At 45.5% G+C, this 24,131-nt stretch overlaps 1 protein-coding gene across 1 annotated transcript in view; it reads right to left on the bottom strand.

Annotated features, from left to right (window-relative positions):
- STS (steroid sulfatase) overlaps window positions 1–24,131 on the bottom strand; it is a 186,108-nt gene that overhangs the window by 21,279 nt on the left and 140,698 nt on the right. The window contains 2 exon segments of the mRNA XM_032620276.1: window positions 3,211–3,370; window positions 16,569–16,706. Of these exon segments, the coding sequence (XP_032476167.1) occupies window positions 3,211–3,370; window positions 16,569–16,706 (298 nt within the window).

The following is a 24,131-nucleotide window of genomic DNA, read 5'->3' as shown; positions in this document are numbered from 1 at the left end:
CTGATTTCCACCCATCTTAGTGGGAGAGAGTAGATACCTGTGTATCAGATTTATAGATGGATATGGATATATATGAGGATATTATCCAGATGCTCTTATTGAAAAGTTTTGATGAGGTTTTCGTTATATAGATAACGACATTTTCCGTAAAAGAGCAATAATAAGCTTTTGAGCAGAATTCTCAACCCTCAGCACTCCCAACATATTGGGCTGGATCACTCCTTGCTGGAGGGTGGCATCCTGTATATTGTAGGATGTTTAGCAGCAACCCGGGCCTCTACCCACTAGATGCCAGCAACGTCCCGAGTCAAAACAATCAAAGATGTCTCTAGACATTGATAAACGGCCCCTGGGAGGGACAGTCACCCCAGCTGAGAACCATCCCTTTAGATGGTCAACGTCCCCAGGGCAGACACACAAGGACGTCTTCTAGACCTGGTTGCTAACATGATCTAAATAGTATATTGTGAGATCATTTTATTCCCATGAGCAACCTGGAAGCAGACTGCCGTTTTCTTATCTGTGCTGTCTCTTGGAGAACAATGACATCTTATAGAGCCTTGGACCAAAACCCAGACATAGTATCATTGGGTTGAGTTGGACCATTAACAGGTGAGATCCATTGAAAGAACCTTCAATACTCAGAATGGGTTCCACTGATGACACTGGCTCGTGCACAAAATGTTTGGGTCAGCTTAGGAGGAAGGCTGCTTCCTTCCTCAATGGGCACGTGGGAGAAAAACAGGATGACTCCCATTAGCCTCAGATTGGGGTGGCTACGAGGTGCCGGCAGCAAGATCTCCCTCTAGGGATCTTCGTCTTTGCCTCTGAACTTTTCCCTTCCCTTGGCTCTTCCCAGTGAGGTGGAAAGCCAGTTAAAGATAGTGTGAAAGCAGGGACTTCCCTGGTGGTCCAGTGGTTAACACTCTGTGCTCCCAATGCAGGGGGCCCGGGTGCGATCCCTGGTCAGGGAACTAGATCCCACATGCATGCCGCAACTAAGAGTTCGCATGTCACAACTAAGAAGTCTGCATACCGTGACTAAAGACCTGGCACAGCCAAATAAATAAATGTTTTAAAAATAATAAAAATATAAAGATACTGTGAAAGCAGAGAGTACCAACGAATTTAATATCATGAACCATGAGAGAATAATGTACTTAATGAAACTATCTGAACACTTAGTGTGCACGGGTCATGGAACTATTCAGATTTATTCCAAGGGAGAGAACCAGGGCCAAAGAGCAAGTAAAATAAGGAGTGAGAGTTTTAGTTTTCTGTAAGAAAAGACTTTTGATGAGTTATTCCTGCCAAGTTTTCTGTCATTAGAGGGGAAGAATAGTTTGATTGGAATAGCAGCTCTTAGAAGCCCCTTCAGCCCTCATAGTGATGAATCTGAGCCCAGATGGATGTGAAACGTGTAAGTGGAAACAACTCTACTTCCCTACCTGTTACCTCTCAATATGGCGGGTGAAACAAAAATGGCAAGTATTCATGCATCTCTACTCTGCACTTGACATGCTCTAGTGCTTGCCATCCTGTACAACTGTGCACCCATTTGCAGGAGAAGAAATCAAGGCCCAGGAACTTCAATGCTTCAGCAGCAGTGAAGCCACAGCAGTATCGCTCCGGGAATCTCTGCTCTTCTCTGAAGCATCAGCTACCCTGAGACGGTGTGGTCCAGCGACCCACAGGGATGCCTGAGACCTATGAGGAGGTCTATGAGCTCAAACTGTCTTTGCAGTAATTCAAAATGTTATTTGCCTTTTGTACCCCCACTCTTTCATGAGCTTACGGTGGGTTTCCCCAGTGGCTCCATTATCACTCTGTCAGCCAATGCAATGTGTGCTTGGGCCCTCTTGCATTTAAAAACTTTTATTTCCAGGTTTAATTGCTCATATGACAAACACTGATAGATACCGCCCACAGAAACACAACATCTTTGGGCTCCTGGATCTGGGAAGAGTGTACGTGAATCTCGAGACCACAAAGTTTGAGAAGGGCTGAAGTCTACAATTCTGCCTTTCCCATCTGTGTGTGTGTGTGTGTGTGTGTGTGTGTGTGTGTGTGTGCGCGTGTACTTTGAGAGGAAGGTATACCTAATGCAGAAATTTGAAAAAAAGAAAAAAAATGAAGAGTGAACCAAGGTTGCGCCCAATGGGAGGTGAGTAAACCTCTCCGTGGACTCAGCTCTGGCTCAGCTGTTGTTTTCGTCTCTGGTTTCCAGTTTCCTCTTGGTTCTGTCGGCAGCTGAATTTGAACAAGATTTGCAGCCCGTGTGCCTGCCGTCACCCTGGATTGCCACCCAACTAACGAAAACAATGAATCAGTGTGCCTCACTTAGAACTCTTCAGATTGGTAATAACACTTAAGGAGAAACCACTGGCAATGCCGTCAGAAGTTGTATTTAAATTCAAGAGAAAGACATTTCATTTAGAACTCGCTAAATGAAGACGTGCTGGGAAAAAAGCAGCCTGACTAGGCACCCAACTGCCTTTCTCGCTGCTGCAGCAAAGAGCTGGTGAACAGGGCCAGGGGGAGAGGTGTGGGACGAAACAAGGGAGGTTAGAGGGCATCTGCCCAGCTGCCCTTCTGCAAGCCGATGATGGGCACAGATGAGAGAGAGAGAGAGAGAGAGAGACAGAGAGGAGAGAGAGGGAGGGGGAGAGGTTCCATGGAATGCCAAAAGAGGGAAGCTCAGTTAAAGATGGTCCATCCCATAGGATTTCCCCGGTGGCACAGTGGATAAGACTCCATGCTCTCAATGCAGGGGACCCGGGTTCAATCCCTGGTCAGGGAACTAGATCCCACATGCATGCGGCAACTAAGAGTTCACATGCCACAACTAAGGAGCCCGTCTGCCACAACTAAGGAGCCCAGGTGCTACAACTTAGGAGCCAGCGAGCCCCAACTAAGGAGCCCGTCTGCTGCAACTAAGACCTGGTACAACCAAATAAATGAATAAATAAACAAATATTAAAAAAATAAAAATACTGTCCATCCCCTTCAGGCTTTGGACTTTATTTCCCACTGGGATAACAGGATGGACAGAGCAGTGTTTACATTGCTGGACCCACCAGTAAGTCCCATAACTGGGCGTGGATAAAGGGTCCAGCCGGAAGTAGCATATGTCACCGTGCAGGCGAATCGGAACACCCTTGCCCACAAAATCCGAAGGAGACTGCCCCGAGCACCTGGCAGTCACAGTACCTGTCTTCCGGCAGAGGGGACCCCGCAAGTTTGGCCACCGTCGGGAAGATGTCCATATTGCTTGTTGGCTCATCGATCTCCAGCCCAGCCTGGATCACCCCTGGCCATCGGAGGATGCCTGGAACCCGGATGCCTCCTTCCCAGTTGTTGGCTTTTCCCCCTAAAATGCCGAAGGAGAGGCATCAAGGAGATTTATACGTCTTTCCAACACGTACCTCAATGCACTCTTCAATGCTTAATGTGGGGTGGCCGATTTGGAAGAACCTAGTGATTTAATGACATGGATTCAATGAGAATTTCACAAGCAATACTGTATCTCTTGTGGTGAAGAATATATATCGGGTTGGCCAAGAAGTTCGTTTGGGTCTTTCCATAAAATGTTACAGAAGAACCCAAACAAACTTCTTGGCCAACCCAATATACATATATATATATATATATATATGTCACGGTCTCTACATGCATGACACACGGCCAGCATTGCCTGGTGGACACAAGTGCTGACTCTGTCATCAGGGAGACTCAAATCTCGCAGCAACAAAGACTTCTAACAATGTTTCTGGAGTCATGGGGTTCAAATTCCACTTCTACTTTTTACTGCTGGTAGGAGGCAAAATAATGGCACCTCCAAATGCCCACTTGCAACCCCTGGAATCTGGGGATACGGTACCTTATCCGACAGAAGGAGAGATTATTCTGGATTATGGGAGTGGGTCGAATATAACATGAGACTCTTTATAAGGGAAAGAGGGAAGCAGGGAAATTGGCATCAGAGCAGCTGAGGCTGTAGTCAGAGAGACTGGAAGATGCTACGTCACTGGCTCTGAACAGAGAGAAAGGTGCCCCAAGCCAAGGCACGCAGGTGGCCTCTCTCCCTGAGAGCCTTCATAAAGGAACACAGCTCTGTGGACACCTTGATTTTAGCCCTTGTGGACCCAGTTTGGACATCGGACCTGCAGAAATGTAAGATCATCCATTTGTGTTGTGTTGAGCCACCAAACTGGTGGTGAATTCTTACAGCAGCCCTAGGCAATGAAAACACCAGCTCTGTGCCCTTGGGGACATGGATCCACCGGCTGTGCCACACGTTCCAGATGTGTCAGATGTGAGTATTTCACGGGATTATGATCCCCAGACCGAGAGACAGGAGACCACCGAACATAGCCATTTTCTTCATTGCTGTTACTTGATTACTGGCGTAGCTCTTACTGTTTAGTTGGGAAAACGAGCTTTGCACGTATGAGGCAATTCGAAAATAACTAAATAGAGCATGAAAGGAGCATCAGGAGGGGCTGGAGGGGTGAGCTGGGAGTGGGTCACAATGTCAACAGAAGATGCTCCCCAGGGTCTCTCACTAATGGTCCTTGGGGAAGGGAGAGAGTAGCACGGCGGCCTTGGGCTCAAAGAGGCCAGAGATGCTGGATCCCTCCAGCAGGGAGCCCGCGGATGGATGGAGAAACAGACATGCTGCTTCCCCAGGAGTAGTTCCCCATGACTTTGTAACAAGCTGTGCATAACTCTGATTGCAGACCAACAAAAAGCACAGAGGATGCCTCTTCCCTGGGAACACGGGCCCTGAGGCAACAGACTTTGAGTTGGTTTGCGAAGGAGAAATAGGGTTAGCAGAGAAGGACAGGGGATTGCAAGGGAGATACAGGAAAAACAGGTGAAGGAGTGTGGATTCTCTCTGAAAATATCTGAACAGAGAAAAGAGCATGGTCTAAATTTAAAATTTGGTCGAGTAATTGTCAAATGAACGCATTTAACATCCCGGTGGCACTTGGCCGTGATAGGAAGCCACAGACAGACGATGGCTGAGTTAATCTCTCCAGGACGGTGCAGAGAAAATTCTTCTGCCATTCACTCCGAGACTCTCGTTAGGAACAGCTGTCTCTAAACCACGCTTCTATTTATTTTTGTCTTTGCACATGCTGCCACCCTGCAGGTCAAATGCCTGTGAATGGCAAGGGCATATGCTTGTCATTCTTTTGCTTGATGTGGGCACAGAGTTTTATGCGATACCCTATTTGTCATTTTTTTGTCCTCTTGGGCATCTCCCCGCCCGATAACACTGGTTCCCTGGATTGATGGGAATCGCAAGGAAGCACGTGACGAATCTAATTCACACTAAGGTCTTTCTCATCCAAGATGCTATAGTTTACACCCTCCTCGATGTATTCAGTCCAGGGACTAAAACCCCACCAATTATAGATGGGAGATGTGACAAAACCGCCCAGGTTCTATCACACTATCATCCACCTGCTATCGGGGCAAAAACAAACAGCAGCCATCTGCTCATGTCACTGCTTGAAGGTAAAGAACTGAAGAACACCCTTAAGTTAACTGATCCGGTTTCAAAAGCTAAAGGTGACTATTTAAGCAAGACAGCAAACGGCTAAATCATCTGAGCCAGGGGGTGGCACGTGTTTCCTTTGAAAAGCCAGGGAGTAACGATTTTAGGTGGTTTGGGTGGCTTGCCCAACTCCTCAGAAGCAGGAGGGCCAGACACCAACAAATCAACATGGCTGTGTTTCAGGGAAACTTGATCTACAAAATGAGGCATCAGGCTGGATCTGGCCCAAATGCCATAGTTTACTGAGCCCTGCTCTCTTTCTTTCTTTCTTTTTTTTTTTTTTAATTGGAGTATAGTTGATTTACAATGCTGTGTTAGTTTCTGCTGTACAGCAAAGTGAATCTGTTATACATATACATATATCCACTCTTTTTTTAGATTCTCTTCCCCCATGGGTCATTACAGAGTATTGAGTAGAGCTCCCTGTGCTCTACAGCAGGTCCTTATTTGTTATCTATTTTAGATATAGTAGTGTGTATGTGTCAATCCCAATCTCCCAATTTATCCCCTGCCCTTACCCCCTGGTAACCGTAAGTTTCTTTCTGACATCTGTGACTCTATTTCTGTTATGTAGATAAGTTCATTTGTAGCCCTTTTTTAAATTTTTTGATTGATAGATTCCACATATAGAGCCCTGCTCTTAAAGTTACTGAATTTAGATTTGGGGAGTAGGGTGCGTGCATCAGCCCTGACCATACTCCGTAATATTAACTCCTTCAGTGTTAGGGGGGAAATGTCACCGCAACTTCCACTGATGATTTTTGTTTTTAAAATTTTTTTTGCGGTACGTGGGCCTCTCACTGTTGTGGCCTCTCCCGTTTTGGAGCACAGGCTCCGGACACGCAGGCTCAGCGGCCATGGCTCACGGGCCCAGCCGCTCCGCGACATGTGGGATCTTCCCGGACTGGGGCACGAACCCGTGTCCCCTGCATCGGCAGGCAGACTCCCAACCACTGCGCCACCAGGGAAGCCCTAATTTTTCACTTAATTGGACTCCTTCATATCTTCTGCAAGAATGAAAAACTGAAGAATCTCTCCTTCAGCCTGCAATGTAAAGTAACCACATCCTGGCTCTGGCCCACCCTGCCAATACCATTCCTTAGTTGAGCTGAGTCTCACCTAAGTGCCCCAGCAAACAAATCATCCTATCCCACCTTCTGCAAAGTTCTGTTGCTGTTTTCTCTGCCAGGATTTCCCCCCAACCCCCAATCATTTCTATAAACCCTCGAAAGCCTGCATAAGACACTCTTCCTATTTAATCAAGGCTTCTACAACCACTACCACATGTAATGTCTTCCTACTCTCCATTTCCTAGGCATTTTTCAAGGTTCTCGTTTATGGAATGTGTGACAATCAATGTGATCCCATCTCATCCTCCAAGCAGGACCAAGAGTACTTGAGAAGAAACTCTAATCGACTGTTGAATCAACTGCGGTCCACAGCGTAATACCTTCCAAATAGAGAAGGTCCAATATATGCAGTGAATGAACGAAAGAATGGATGAATTGATGCAGAGTATTCCTGGGGGAAACAAAAAAGAGAACCTTACAGATGGGAGTGGTTATAAACTCCTGTTTCCAACCTCTTTTGGTCCCTTAACTTTGCTAGGCTTTTTCATTTCCCTAACCTGTTGCATTCCGAAAGTTCTCTCCTCCAGAGTCTTACCCAACAAGCTCATCTTCTTAGTCTCACTGTGCATTCCGTCCAGGAAAATGAGCTCGATTAGCACGAAATACATCAACGCCCTGCCCTCCCAGACCTCAGTTTATCCACCGATGTCACATCCCCAACCATATGCCCCTCCAGGCAACCTTGGCCTCCGTCACCCACAGACCACATCACTCCCACCTGCTCCGTCTCAAAAGTGAGTGATCCAAACACTCTATTATCTAACCACAAACCTCTGCTTACCAATACAGCTTTCTCAGCCTTGGGCCCAAACTCTGCAATATCGAACCCTGTCGTACCACGGTCACACGTTTTGCCCAAGAAAACCCAATGCAGTCATCTCGTCGAGGACTGCGATCATTCAGTAGTTCAGTTTTCTACTTAAGTGGACAGTCCCAATTGTTCCAAATGACACTTCAATTTTCGGGACGTTTGCTAACTTTATCCTATGTGGTCCCGATGACCAGCTCAATCATGCAATATACCATTTCCATCACATTCTTGCCAGAAGACTGGATCCCAGAGAACCTCTGACACATGTTCGTGCCTTCCCAGTACGATGCCAGCCCTCAATGAAAATATCTATCTGTTCTCTGTAAATCGAGATCTTCTCAACTTTGCACATCTGGTTAACGTGACCAAATGGGGTCCCTTCCTGTTTCTGGAATCCAGTGTTCCCCACCTGCAGCTGGCATGTCAACCCTCCCCCAGAATACTACTTGTCACCCCCATGCCCTGCCCTACCCCGCCTTCAGTAGGTAACTCTGTTTCCTTCTGCAGAGAGGAAACAGAAGGCTTCATTTGGGAACACCTTCAAATTCCAGCCACTATCCCTTCTCATTGCACCAGCATCGGCTCTCCGCATTCCCTGCCAGACTAGACAAGGTCCCTCCTCCTGGCAAAGATCAATCCTCCTACATGTTGGGTCTCATTTCCCACCATCTTCTCAGAAATCTGACATTCTCAGGTGTCCCCTGTACCTTCACAATCCGTCTACTGAAGCTGACTTGAGAGAATGAAATACACTCCAACCTTCCCCATGACAAACAACCCCTTTCACAGCCCATCTCCCTGCACAGACACATTTCTGAAAAGAATCTGAGAAACTGCTCACCTTCCGGCCCCCTTCTATCCAGCCAGCCTCTGCCCCTCGCTCTCCACCAAAAATACTCATGGGAACATCACATGTATAATATACACAATGGATCCTTGGGGTCTACATTCTACTTGACTGTTTATCAGCATCCATTTCTACAAACCATATTCTTCCCTGGATCTTCCCTCCCCGCCCCCGCCCCCAGTTTTCTTCTTATTCCCCTGTCACTCTCTCCGTATCTCCTTTGTTGGATCATCATCTCCCGTATCACCTTTTATGTTCGGCTTGGTCCCTGACCCTCTTCTCTTCTTACACTAAAGGATCCCATACACCAACCCAATACAGGTCTCTGCCCAGGAGTCCTAATTCCTAAAGGGAACCTCTGTCTAGCGAATCATACCAGCCAAACACGGAAGAGACAGCTTTGACGTCCTCCCTTCCCTCAAACCCAATATCTAATCAATCACCAATACCAATGGGTTTACCAATACAAGCACATTGATTCACTGCCCACTTCATTGAGTTAAACCACTGATCCTTCAAACCTAAGCTCAAGTGGTTTTTCATTTACATATTCACTCAAAAGTAATTTCTTACAATATGTCAGGCACTATTCCAGCTTCTAAGAATACAGATGTGAGTAGAATACGTCTGGATCGTAGTTCTTGCACTCTGGCAGACGACAGTATTCCTTGCCCTCACTAAGGGCACTGAGGACACACTTTGCAGTACTGACTTCTTAGTCATCTCAACAGTCTTCTACGATGTTCCTATAATAACAATCCTATTATTCAAATTCTAAAGACAAGGGAACCAAGTTGCTGCCTGGGAGTCGTAAATCCTCAAAGTACTTCTATCTACCCAATCACACCAGCCAAACACATGAGACATCTTATGTTAGCCCTCACCTCATCCTTATTCTCACTGCTTTACCCTTTCCTTAGAGTGGATTTGGGTGATATTCTCGACCTCCAATTTTAACTACTACCCAAATGGCAATAACTATATATGTACACACACACACACACACACACACACACATATATACAAATATATATAAACACACAATATATATACACATATTTCTATCTATCTACCTATGTCTGTTCATCTATCTCTATCTATCTATCTATCTAGGTAGCTATCTATCTATCTATCTATCTACCTACCTACCTATGTCTATCCATCCATCCATCCATGCATCATATCTATCTATCTATCTATCTATCTATCTATCTATCTATCTATCCATCCCTATCTGTCTGTCTATCTATCTACTTCATTCTATCAGACACACTAACGTGGATGTAGGGTACCTTTCATCAGCTACATCGCCCAGTATCCCTTGTTGACACCGTCATCTCTTATAGCAACCTTGAGCTGCTTTTTTGTTCCCTGTAAAGCATCTCACTCCTGCCTGGAATGAACTCTCCACCTCTCCTCTCCCAGCCAACACTCCCAAGCATCAGCCTGCAAAAGGTCCACGTCTCCTGGGAAGTTCTCTGAATTCCCAGGTTGGGGGAACAACGTCTAATCGTCCCTTCTCAGAGCTTCCTTTCTAGTTTGTTATTCTGAAACCATCTCCTTAGATGTCCATCTCAACCAAAGAATATGAGCTACTAGAGGCTGGGGACCCTATGTTCGCTGTCGTCATGTCCTAGAAGCCAGCCCCGAGCCTGCCATACTATGGAGGTTCAATATATGCGTGCTTCTCAGTGGAATTTAACTGAAGGAATGAACTGCTAGGTGAGGATAACATGTGAGCTTCTTTCAAAGAGGAAAAGCCTGGGGAAGCCTGGGGGATGCCTCCTGGCACACAAGTCCTGATACCAGCAAGACCAGCCAGCTTTGCCCTCTCTTGGGGAGCTGATGAAAATGTTTGCTAAAATCTGAAGAATGAACCTGAATGTAACCACCCCGCAATAAACTACCAGAGCCTCTTGCTGGGTTTTTTTTTTTTTTTTTTTTCTCCAACAAAAGCATCCGTTGCTCTGAAAGCCGTGTGACTGCCTGAGGCAAAGAGCCGCCAAACTCAGTGACTGTAAGAAGCAACTCCTAAGCCACATGGACTCCAGCCAACCAGTGGCTTTTGGAATTTGCACTGCAAGGAAAACTGCAGTGCCTTCCTTGCAGGCATCAGGGAATTCGGAAAGCATTTCTCTGCACGTGGAGAAAGTCTACGTTCATGAACGCTCAGGAAAATATGATTCTCAGCCCTCACACCCAACCAATGCTTCTGCAGAAGCCATCTATAGAGTTAATTTATCCACTCCATTGACATTTATTACTTGCCTTTACGCAGAGTAAAAGGGAGGCGGGGGGTTGAGGGGGGAGCCTCCTGCTGGGTGACCTTGACTTGGGAGAGGAATGAAAAGGAAGCCAGAGCTAGGAGTATGATGTTCTCATCCGAGACATCGGGGAATTTTCAGCTGTGAGGAAGAGGATGGAAACTCTAAACTCTAAGAAAATCTTAGGGAAGTTTTTCTGGTCCCAGCTAAGGGAGGATATTTTAGGGAAAAGGTGAAAATAAGTTTATAAATATTACATGCTAGGGAGGGTGTGGAGAAAAGGGAACCCTCCTACACTGTTGGTGAGAAGGTACTTTGGTGCAGCCACTATAGAGAGCAGTCTGGATGTTCCTTAGAAAACTAAAAATAGAGCTACCATATGATCCAGCAATCCAACTCCTGGGCCTATATCCAGACAAAACTGTAATTCAAAAAGATACCTGCACCCCAATGTTCATAGCAGCACTAGCCACAATAGCCAAGACATGGACAACAACCTAATGTCCATCGACAGGTGAATGATAAAAGAAAATGTGATATATGTGTATAATGAAATAGTACTCAGCCATAAAAAAGAATAAAATAATGCCATTTGCAGCAACATGCGTGGACCTGAAGATTATCATACTAAGTGAAGCCAGACAGAGGAAGACAAATACCATATGATATCACTTATATATGGAATTTAAAACATGACACAAATGAACTTATCTGTGAAACAGAAACAGACTCACAGATACAGAGAACAAACTTATGGTTACCAAAGGGGAAAGTGGAGGAGGGATAAATTAGGAGTTTGGGATTAACAGATACACACTACTTTACATAAAATAGATAAACAGGGCTTCCCTGGTGGCGCACTGGTTAAGAATCTGCCTGCCAATGCAGGGGACATGGGTTCGAGCCCTGATCTGGGAAGATCCCACATGCCGCAGAGCAACTGGGCCTGTGCACCACAACTACTGAGCCTGCGCTCTAGAGCCCATGAGCCACAACTACTGAGCCCACGTGCCACAACTGCTGGAGCCCATGCTCTGCAACAAGAGAAGCCACCGCAATGAGAAGCCCGTGCACCGCAATGAAGAGTAGCCCCCGCTCACCGCAACTAGAGAAAGCCCGCGCGCAGCAATGAAGACCCAGTGCAGCCAAAAATAAATAAATAAAATAAATCAGTTTTTTAAAAAAGTTAAAAAAAATAGATAATCAACAAGGTCCTACTGTATAGCACAGGGGACTATACTCAATATTTTGTAATAACCTGTAAGGGAAAAGAATCTGAAAAAAATAGATATATGTGTGTGTATAAATGAATCACTTTGCTGTACATCTGAAACAAACACAACATTGTAAATCAACTATATTTCAATTAGAAAAAAAAGAGAGAGAGAAAAAACTAGTAGTGTCACTATCCCCTCAACCCCACAAAATTTAATTAATTTTTTGAAATGCAGACTACAGCAGAATCTAATGTTCCTCCGATTAAAAGGGATTAGCTGTTGAACTCTGTGTCGTGATTTAATCACAGCCATTCTACCAAGGTGGTCCGTAGATTTCATTAGTGAAACAGACTGAGGAATACAGAGGGACCACTGAGCTCAAATAGTATAGATTTTTCTTTTTTTAGGGGAAGGCTGAATAATGACCCCTAAAGATGTCCATGTTGGAATCCTTGGAACCTTTGAATTGTACCTTGTTTTCTGAAAAAGGGACTTTGTAGATATGATTACATTACTGATGGTGTGATGGGGAGATTATCGTGGATTATCTCGGGGGTCCCCTAAGTGACAGTAGGAGTGCCCTTAGTAGAGTGAGGCAGGATGGGATGTGACTAGAGAAGAGAAGGCCATGTGAGGAAGTATAGATCTTTTGGAGCAGTTCTGATGAAGACTGCAAATCAGGATTGTTCTGAAAGGATGCTCTTTCGATCAGTGAGCTCAAACGGTGTGCTTTCTCTGTGTTTGCATAAATCATAGGAGTGCACGCAAGTTCACAGCTTTAGAAAACAAGGCGTCTTGACACTGAGAAGTCTTTGGTCATTACCCATAGCTAGAAGGAAGCCGCATCTTTTTTTTTTTGAGCATCATACCGTTAACAATGTTTCACTGGGAACTTGATTTCAACTAAACTTGACAAAGGGATAATGCTTTGCAACAGAGTGGTGGCTGAGCTATTAATGCAGTGTCAGACACCGATGGTAGTTCTAGCATTCAAACAAAGTATGTCTAACACGTCCAATATGTCTCTCAAAAAAACAAAAAAACAGGGAGCAGCTGTGAGCCTGCTCTTCAGATTGTATGAGAAGCCCAGTTCCAAGGCATCATTCAGGCCTTGGACACTCTCTTTCTGACTCATCCTCACCATCCACTTATGTCTCTGAAGAGTCAGCCATCGACGCAAAATGCCAATACATCTCCTTCTTTTGATCATCAGGCTCCCTCAGGTTCATCGCTGGTGGTCATCTGGTCACCTGTCCCTGAACCAAAGCTCCGTCGCACCATATATGTGACTTTCTTAAATAACGTATTACTTGCTAACCACTTCTATTACTGTGATTTATGTACACGTCTCGGCAGCAGCCACTAAGCAAATCTGGAACCTAACAGACCCTCACCGGGGGAATGAATGGACGGGGGAGCCAGTGCATGAAATGCAGTCTGTGACTCCATCTCGAGAGACACTATCATGTATAAAATAACATAAAAACAACTCTCCGCACACAGTCCATAACCTCAAGGAAATACGACAAAAGCACCTCATCTTACTTTACAGGAATACATACTTTCACTTCTCGCTCCTCGAAAATAAGACTGAATAGAGGAGGGCTGGCTGAAAGAGTGGGTTAATCCTGTTCCGAGTAGAGACACCTGCTCAGTCATTTCACCCGTGCTGAGTATCAGTCGTGTGTCCTGCACTGGGGAGGGAACGATGACAAGCAAAGGAAGTGGTATGAACATCCAGCGAGGTTGTCCAGACCCGCACTGAACAGGAATCCTTCCCTCCTGGGTTCCAGGTAACCGAAGGTGTAAACAAAGGTCCCGGCCCCCCAGTGCTCAGAATTTGAAAGGACTCAGATGTGCATGTCGAGGATGTAAGTAGAAGTATAAGGTTTCACAGGCCACGTGCTGCCATCGGGATGGGTGACAGACTGCCTTTTCGCCGTCTGTTTGGTTCAGGACTGGTGTGATCTGGTGTTACCCCATTCCTGCCAGTTTGCAGAGTAAGCCATGTGCTTCTCTCCTCATCCCAGCTCTACTGAGGAGGGTATGTGGTTGGGAGAGTGGAAAGAGCTCGAGGTAGAAGGATAAGAGCTCAAGCACACCCTGGCTACCTCCTTCCCAGCCTGGTCTCCTTTGGGAACATTTCTGGGGCCCTGCTGGCCGAGTGAGGCTCTCCTTGCTGTATGCACCACTGGCATCTTGTACCAAGAATGTCGACACCCTTGTCAAATCGCATGGGCCTCCTCAGGCTTCCTCCCACGACCCCCACCCAACCACCCACGCAAACAACTAGCCACCCACCCACCCAGCCACTGACCCAACCAACCACCCACCCAACCAGCCACCCACCCAAACAACCATCCACCCACCTACCCACCCAACTGACCACCCACCCAATCAACCACCCAACCGACCACCCACCCAATCAACCACCCAACCACCCACCCACCCAACCAGCCACTGACCCAACCAACCATCCAACCATCTACCCACCCAACCACCCACCCAACCATCCACCCACCCCAACAACCATCCACCCACCTACCCACCCAACTGACCACCCACCCAATCAACCACCCAAGCGACCACCCACCCAATCAACCACCCAACCAACCACCCACCCAACCAACCAGCCATTTACCCAGCCAACCACCCAACCATCCACCCACTCAACCAACCACCCACCCGCCCAACCACCCACCCAACCAACCAGCCATTTACCCAACCAACCACCCACCCAACCAACCAGCCATTTACCCAGCCAACCACCCAACCATCCACCCACTCAACCAACCACCCACCCAACCAACCATCCACCCAACCAACCAGCCACCCACTTACCCACCCAACTGACCACCCACCCAATCAACCACCCAACCGACCACCCACCCAATCAACCACCCAACCAACCACCCACCCAACCAACCAGCCATTTACCCAGCCAACCATCCACCCACTCAACCAACCACCCACCCAACCAACCAGCCATTTACCCAGCCAACCATTCACCCACTCAACCAACCACCCACCCAACCAACCAGCCATTTACCCAACCAAGCATCCACCCAACCAACCAGCCACCCACCTACCCACCCAACCGACCAACCACCCAATCAACCACCCAACCATCCACCCACTCAACCACCCACCCACCCAACCAACTAGCCATCTACCCAACCAAACATCCAACCATCCACCCAACCAACCATCCACCCACCTACCCAACCCATTGACCATGGGCTCCTTTAGGGCAGGGACCGTATTGTTGCCTCTAACCCAGTGCCAGATACACAGCTCAATCAGGGTTTTGTAAACTAACGGATGAAAGCACTCCATAGATTAGCATTTCATATCTCTGTAGGTAAACTCTGATTTCCTGAGTCCCTGGGAATCTGTGAAACATCCATGTGAGAGAATAATGAAAGGGGAATAAAGCACCTCATGGCTTTAGGGAGCAAAATTCAATGCGCTTTCCTATGTGTCACTCATCTTGCTTTATTCAGCAGCCCCTACTGTCTGGGACACCTTGCTTTGCCTTTTGCATGGTCACCTCTAATCATCCTCCCCCATGTTACATCCAATCCACATTCACTGCAGATTCGGGTGGTGTCCTAACCCTTAGCACGGATATGCCCTCTGAGGTATCTCACCTAAGTCTTTGTGAAATGGGCACATTTACCCATGTCTAAAACTGTCCATCATGAAAATAAAACCAGGTATCTATGTCTCATATTCGCAGAGTGTATGTTGTATAAGCGACTTGGGGTCAGCAGATGGGTCTTATCTAATATCCCCAGTGACAAGTAGCCTGATCCATCTTGGTGGTGGCTTAGCTAATGCTCTGTCAGGAAGGAAGCATCAGCCCACAATGCTGTAGCATATGGAGATAGGCAGGATAGTGACCCACAAAGATGTCAATATCCTCATCCCCGGACACTGTGACTAGGTTACCTTCCATGACAAAAGGGACTCTGCAGATGTGATTAAGGGTCTAGAAATAGGAAAAATTACTCTGGATTACATGGGTGAGCCTGACATAATCACAAGGGTCCTTAAAATTGCAGGCAAGAAAGTTAGAGTAAGTGAAAGAGATGGAATTATGGAAGCAGAGGTCAGAGAGAGAGAGAGAGACAGAGAGGAAGGTTTGAAGACACTGCATTGGTGGCTTTAAAGGTGGAAGAAAGGGTCCACGAGCCAAGGAGAGTGACCACCTCCAGAAGCTGGAGAAGGCAAGGAAATGGATTCTCCCCTGGAGCCTCCAGAAAGATGCAGTCCTGCTACCATCTTGATTTTAGACCAGTGAGACCCATTTCAAACTTCTGATGCCCAACTACAAGTTAATAGCTTTTTATTGTTGCTGTAACAAATCAACACAAACTTCCAGGCTTAAAGCAACTGTAGTTGTAGAGGTCGTGGGGGGAGGGTGTAAGGGGTCTTGTTTGAACCAACTACACATATGGGGCTGAATTTACATTTAGGGGGAAAACACCCTCATTTTAATGTCTGGACACAGAATGCGTGCTTTTAAGTTCTGGGGGGACCATAGCGGAAATGGTCACTTTGGCCATCTGAGTTTTCAATGCCTGTGACCAATAAAGCCCTGTATGTTTCAAGTGGCAGAAGAATAGCACCACAGCTCCAAGGTCCAGGAGAAGGTGATGAGGGGGTAAGCTGCGGGGGGCAGGCAGAGCACAGAGCTGACACCGTGCCATTTCCCACCTGCACAGATTTCTCACCTTTATAGATTCCGTTACTGCCTCCGTGACCTTCCCCTTTGATAGTCACCTCCTCTACATGTGCTCCTTGGTCCGAGGAGAAGTAGACCAGGGTGTTATTAGCCAGTTTCAACTCATCTAGAACATCCAAGATCTGCCCTGAAGGGGAGAAAACACTCAGTGTTAAAACAGTGCAATCTTTACAAAAGTAAGGGAGGTGATTTGCCCTCATCGACCTGTCTGTTAATTTCTCATGGCGAGAAGGAGATGGTCTTACACACTGAGCTCTCCTGTGCTGATCCCAACAGGGGATGCAGCAGAATCAGAAGGAGCCACAGTGGCCGGGCTCTTGGCAGAGACAATGAGAAGATGCAGTCAGTGAATTAAGTATCATCTACAAGCATCATTTGAACGTCTAGGCATCTTGGGGTGACCCTGTAGGGAGACCTGATAAAGGATTCTAGAAGAATCAGGCTCAAAGATCACGAGCCCCTTGGAGGAAGATGCCGGAAGAGAGAAGCCAAATTGCTGCAATCACCCACTGGCCTGAGGCTATAATGAAGTCTACTGGTTTTCCTTATTGACTGGAAAGAACTAAATCATCACTGTTCCTCTTATACAAACAAACATCTCTAAAACTATTTTATGATGAATGACCTTTTTCATACTTACCATAGATACCCAGGTCTAAAACTGTCCATCATGAAAATAAATATTCCTCACACTTTCCTTTTTCTTTTCCTCACCTTCTTTCCCCATACTTCACATTGTATACTAACCCCCATAAAGCAACCCTTCAAAATAATAACGATACCATGGTCAACAATGAGAGTAATGGGTATCATTTGTTGAACACTCTGCCTGCAGAGGACTTTATTCCATGTTCTCTTGATTACATCATACTGAACCCTACGAGTAAAGAGCATTGGCTCCGTTGCACAGGTGAGGGCAACAGTGCTCCAAAAAGATGCATAACCTGTTCAAAGTCACACCGTTAGCAAGGGAGAGACCCAGAAAGGAAGAGTTAAGTCTGACTGCAAAACCCAAACTCTCAAACCCTGCAGAGTTAAGTGGATGAACTCAGTGAAAATCACAGAGGAGTAAAAAAAAGACATGACGGAAAAAAAGTTAGAGTTACATCCTGAAACACCCATGGATGACATGATAATGATGGCTGCTGTCTTGTTCAAATTAATCCAGGAAGAAGGGAAGTGAGTACGGAGCATGGATTAATAAAATCAGGCGTGACTTCATTAGTTGTTAAGTGTGGATCCAGGGCATATGGCAGTTCACTGCACTTTTCTCTCTGCTTCTATGGATGCCTCAAATTTTCCATAAGAATAAACAGAACAAAACAGAACAGAAGCCAGCTGAAGATTGAAGAATGGGCTGAAACACGGACTCTCTGATTAGGAAGCTACCACCTGCTCTCAGATCAGAAGAAAATGATGGTCAGACCAGAGGTATATAATTTACAATTTTCACGGAGATTGCTACATTCACATGCTGCCAATTTAATTTAGTCCATGCATGCAGTTATTGTTTGAGGTACTGAAGGGTCTGACTCCGTTTTTTGATGTTTGACAGCTAAGAGCTTTTAAGTCTCACCTCTGCCTCTTCCACTTGTGCCCAACAAGCTAATAAGAAAGCCTGGGGGCTCCCTCCCCCAGTACCCATGGAAGGTTCAAACTATGCCAGCTCCTACCTCCATGTGGGAACCCACATCCAAGCCCCAGCTCCTACCCACCATGAAAGCTGAATCTGTCTCCTTTCCCATCTCCCTCAAGCCATCTTCAGACCAGCCTAGGCGCTGTCCTGCTTTCCCCAGAAAGCCTCATTATATGTGAGATACAACCTTTTCCACATCCTCTTGGTGTGGCTATTGCATCACTTGTCTCGACAGGGGACCATCTCTTCACTGTAGGTAACCACACAACTGGAATTCTAAAAGGACACCAGGCGTCCTTTGCAGCAGAAATAATAACTGAACATGGGTAATCCTATCCATCAGGTAGGTCATGCCCTCCGTGGAGACAGGCCCTGCACTCCAGGGTTGCACCTTCACCAACTTGGTCCAGAAAAGGGGTAGAAGGCCACAGAGACAACCCTCCACGGAGGTGGCAGAGATGATTTCTGATGTGAAAGCAAGACCCCAGTCATCTGTCACCAGACATATTCTTGCTATTTGATTGCAGTGCCACAGGCTAGAGTACATTCAAACTTTTTCAGTGTTTTAACTCATATAATAAACATTCCTAGAAGCCACACCATATACATATGTATATGTATATGTACATATACATATGTATATACATATGTATATGTATATGTATATGTGATGACATATACATATATGTCATCCTCAGGACCAAAAATAATATGCACGGGGCCATTTTAGTGATTTGTCACCCATGATAAATCATCGTCAGCCAGACATTTATCGTGCTGTGATTTGGTTCAGCTAAGCAAACCACGTGCGCACTTGGGCTTGGGGGAGTTTGACTCTGACACTGATTTAAGGCTTATCACTTTGAAAATGGTAATTAGTTTAATGAGTTCACAGAGGAAGAAGCAACAAGGCGATGTAACCTCCACTTAACACTTTTTTTCTTTTTGCGGTACGCAGGCCTCTCACTGCTGTAGCCTCTCCCGTTGAGGAGCACAGGCTCCCGACGCGCTGGCCCAGCGGCCATGGCCCACGGGCCCAGCCGCTCCGTGGCATGTGGGATCTTCCTGGACCGGGGCATGAACCCGTGTCCCCTGCATCGGCAGGTGGACTCTCAACCACTGCGCCACCAGGGAAGCCCCTCCCTGCCAACTTAACACTTTGAAGAAAAAATGCCCCTCTTGGTGCATATAGTAATTTCCAAATAAAATAACACAGATTAGGCAGAGAGCAGAGCATTCAGGGTTTTACTTCCTTGTGTTTTAATTGGTATTTTGCAAAAGGGCATACAACCACGCACCTCCATTTCAAATGAAATTCACCTTTCATATATTACATGGAAGTATCTTAGCATGAAGAAAATGCCGTGAAGAAATGCCTTTTTAAAAAATATGGCTTCCGTGATAACTTCTATGGACACAATGTAAATATTTAGAGCACGTTTATTTACAGTTGCCAAAACCCTGGAAGCAAGCAAGGTGTCCTTCAGCAGGTTGACGAATAAACTGTGGTCCATCCAGACAGTGCGATATTATTCAGTGATACAAAGAGATGAGCTATCAAGCCATGAAGAGACACGGAAGAACCTTAAATGCATAGGGCTAAGTGAAAGAAGCCCATCTGTAGAGGCTACATACTGCATGATTCAACTCTATGACATGCTGGAAAAGGCAAAACTAGGCAGACAGTAAACAGATCAGCGCTGGTCAGAGGTTGGAGGGGAGGGAGGGAAGAAGAGGCAGAGCACAGAGGATTTTTAGGGCAGGGAAAGTATCATGTATGATGCTGTAATCATTACGCATTTGTCCCGACCCACAGCAGGTGCAATTCCAATGGTGAACTCTAATGTAAACCATGTATTTTAATTGATAATAATGTATTAATATTGGGTCATCAAAAGCAACACAGGTACCCCGCTAATACAAGAGATAACATGGCAAACTGTGTGCAGAAGAAATGAATATAGGAAAACTCTCTGTACTTTCTACTCTGTTTTTCTATAAACCTAAACCTGTTAAAAAAAAAAAAAGTCTACTGGGAATTCCCTGGCGGTCCAGTGGTTAGGAGACTGCACTTTCACTGCTGAGGGCCCGGGTTCGGTCCCTGGTCGGGGAACTAAGATACTGCAAGTCACATGACATGGCCAAAAAATTTTTTTTAGTTTTAAAAAAATTAAAAAAGAAGCATTATTAAAATAAATACATATTAAAAAATAGTCCAGTAATTTTTAAAAGATGCCTTTCAAGTGCACTGTTGCCTCCTAGACTTCCTCATCCATGTGTTCAACACGTGTTCGCAAAAGCCTAGCAAACACAGGCTAAAGACCGGGGCACGCAGAGGGTCATGGATGGCGTTTGTTCCCAAAGCCTCCTGGTGACCCTTGCCTTTGCTCAAGCCAGCTACATCTCCTAGGTACAGATTCCCCTCGAGGCTGTTTTCATATCCAGTCGAAGCTGCAGCTGCATTTACGACACAGACTCCTTCTACTAAAATATATCTTGCATCCTTCCCCATTTTCACACTCCTCCCTAGATACTTCCTCCAAATTCCAAGGCTTCAAATGACCATGATACTTGCTCCATGATACATGATATTTTCTTTGTCCCCATCAATTTTTCAGATTCATTGCCTAGAGCGATAACTTTATCCCTTTCATCAAAATCACTGCACACCACTGGGCTGGGATTAATACGAGAGAATCTAGCTGAGGCCACCATGCGTTTACACACAGAAAACCATCAGATTTCTGATTTCCTTTTGGCTCTTTTTTCTCCTGCAAGAGGCACCCTTGTACCTAATAACTATTTGGGTCTTATGCCAGAATCTCATTCAGAAAGCCCGGGGCCCATTAACCATTAAATTTTTCATGAGATTGATCCTATAAAGTTCTAACATATTTCTCTTCTAAAAATTGTGCCCAGAAATCTCCTGTGGGAACAAATACTGCTGGATTATTCTTGCTTTCAGACCCATACATTGGAAGTCAGAGGTCCACAAATATTATCTTTCAGAACGTTCTCCAGGTATAATGATACCAATTTACGTAGGATGATGGTTTTGAATTACCGATGGTGGGCTGCAGGATAGCTTATAAATTAAATGCTTTATTTCCAAAGCTTTCTCACATTCTTCCTGGAACAAAACAGATACAGGAAACAAGCCATTTCGAGAAGAGCACTTTGTTATTTAACCAGAGACAACAAGAGCTAGCACACTGGAAAAGATGAGAACTTGTCATTCTAAAGGAGAAAACTTGGTGCTGTGAAAATCAGGGTCCTTCCTCCTTCAGGTGTGAAGCCTGGGTCCTGGAGAGTTTGTTCATTCCATCGATTCACACCACGAGCGGGTGCCAAGCCACTCTTTGGAGTCAGGACTGTGGCGTGCCACACAGGAGAGAAGGGTTTCGGGCGCTTGGGCAGAATCCTAGCTCTGTCGTGAAAGGGAAGTGCTATAATGCAGAATTAACTGCTCAAGCTCTGGCTTCTGGGTCCTGACAGAAGCCAAACTGGTTTGAGCCCTGGGTCCCTGGTTTGCTCACTGGGGTTCTTTGCCTCTAAGTCAGAGGCGATAACATGTAATAGTAGAAGAGGTTGCCATAAGGGATGAAAGAGAATTGCATCCCAAACTCTTAGCCCAGCACTAGGAGTGCTCAGTGCAGCTCAGCTCTTACAATGGAGTTAAAAATCTGAGTTAAGCGATCAGTTTGCCTAAAATCCAAACTACAATGAGGTATCATCTCATACTCGTCAGAACAGCCATCATCAAAAAGTCTACAAATAACAAATGCTGGAGAGGGTGTGGAGAAAAGGGAACCCTCCTGCACTGTTGGTGGGAATGTAAATTGGTGCAGCATCTATGGAGAACAGTACGGAGGTTCCTTCAAAAACTAAAAATAGAGCTACCATATGATCCAGCAATCCCGCTTCTGGGGGTATAGCTGGAGAAAACTCTAATTCGAAAAGATACACGCACCCCTATGTTCATAGCAGCACTATTTACAACAGGCAAGACATGGAAACAACCAAATGTCCATCAACAGGTGGATGGATAAAGATGATGTGATCTATCTATCTATATATCTATATCTATACACACACACAATGGAATATTACTCAGCCATAAAAAAGAATGAAATAATGCCATTTGCAGCAACATGGATGGACCTAGAGATGATCATACTAAGTAAGTCAGACAGAGAAAGACAAATACCATACGATATTGCTTACATGTGGAATCTAAAAAATGATACAAATGAACTTATTTACAAAACAGAAACAGACTCACAGACATAGAAAACAAACTAATGGTTACCAAAGGGGAAGAGGTGGGGAGGGATAAATTAGGAATTTGAGATTAAAAGATACACACTTCTATATATAAAATAGATAAGGAACAAGGACCTACTGTATAGCACAGGGAGCTATATTCAATATCTTGGAATAACCTGTAATGGAAAAGAATCTGAAAACGTGTATATACATATGTGTGTGTGTATATATGTATATATATATACACATATATACACATGCACATTGTAAATCAACTATACTTCAATAAAAAATTTTTAAAAATCAGCTTGCCTGATGGAAGCCTTGCTGTTTCAGCAGATCTGTCTTTTTTCTTCTACAAGGTAGGTCGACTCAGGCAAAACGTGGAAGCAAAATGCTTTGATGTCCCTATTCACCCTTTTGGAAACATCGAGCTCATTAAGGAAAGAAAGTATCTCCTGAAGCAGCCACCCACCATGAATAATTAAGGAAGACCGTCCACCTACTCAATGTAATCCCAGGGAACGCAGGAAACCCTAAAAAGTTCCCTTAGAACTATTTTAGCTAAGTCCCTCCTGTGATCAACAGGTGAATGGTGGAAGTCAAATACTGCCATGGAGGCTAGGATTGTAAGATAAATGAGAGTTTCTAATTGCAGCAGCTGGTGGTGGCTATGACTCTCCCCGCGGCATGGGAAACATGAGGCGTTGCTCCAGAAAGCGAGCTCTACCCTATGTTCCGAGGCTCTCCTGAATCAGCTACTGACTGGGACAGAGAAATTCTGCCATCATTGATTAACCCTGGAAAGGCAATTCTTTGTTTAGCTTATGTGGGATTAGAAGCGTAATCAACATGCCAAACATCGGGACATATCTGCCAACGAGCACATAGATTAATGTCTCCAGCTGGAAGCAATGTCCATGGAATGTAGGTAAACTCGATCTTGTGCTTCTTCCCAAAATAAATGGTCAAGATTTCAAAAACACCAGTCGTGGTCCTCTCCATCACATGGAGCTCAAGGGATCCCACAGACGGGACATTTGAAAGCATATGGGTTACCTACAGTATAAAATCAAGTTCAAAAGCTTACACATCAGGGCTTCCCTGGTGGCGCAGTGGTTGAGAGTCCGCCTGCCGATGCAGGGGACATGGGTTCGTGCCCCGGTCCGGGAAGATCCCACATGCCGCCGAGCGGCTGGGCCCGTGAGCCATGGCTGCTGAGCCTGCGCGTCCGGAGCCTGTGCTCCGCCACGGGAGAGGCCACATCGGTGAGAGGCCCGCGTACCACAAAAACGAAAACAAAAACAAACAAAAGCTTACACATCAAAGGGAAAAATAACATATGACCAAAAAAGATTGGATTATTTATTTGCAATGCATAAGATACAAAAATGATGTGCTGGCTTTTGGGGGATACGTGGGGGAGAACTGGTGGTGTTTGTTCAGAAGCTTTGCATTTGTTATTTGATTCGAGGGTATTTTCAGACAGTAGCAAGTGAAATATTGTAATAAATAAACAGAAGATGAGGTGTTTCGCCCTACTATACCTGGATCTCATGCAAAGTTTGCACAGAATATAGTCTGAGACTCACTCAGATGCCGCCCAGACAGGAGTTCCGAGGAAGCATTGAAAATGAAACTCTTGCAGGA

The sequence above is a fragment of the Phocoena sinus genome, chromosome X (genome assembly GCF_008692025.1).
Source record: "Phocoena sinus isolate mPhoSin1 chromosome X, mPhoSin1.pri, whole genome shotgun sequence".
NCBI classification, from domain to species: domain Eukaryota; kingdom Metazoa; phylum Chordata; class Mammalia; order Artiodactyla; family Phocoenidae; genus Phocoena; species Phocoena sinus.
This window is presented reverse-complemented; position numbering and strand designations above follow the sequence as displayed.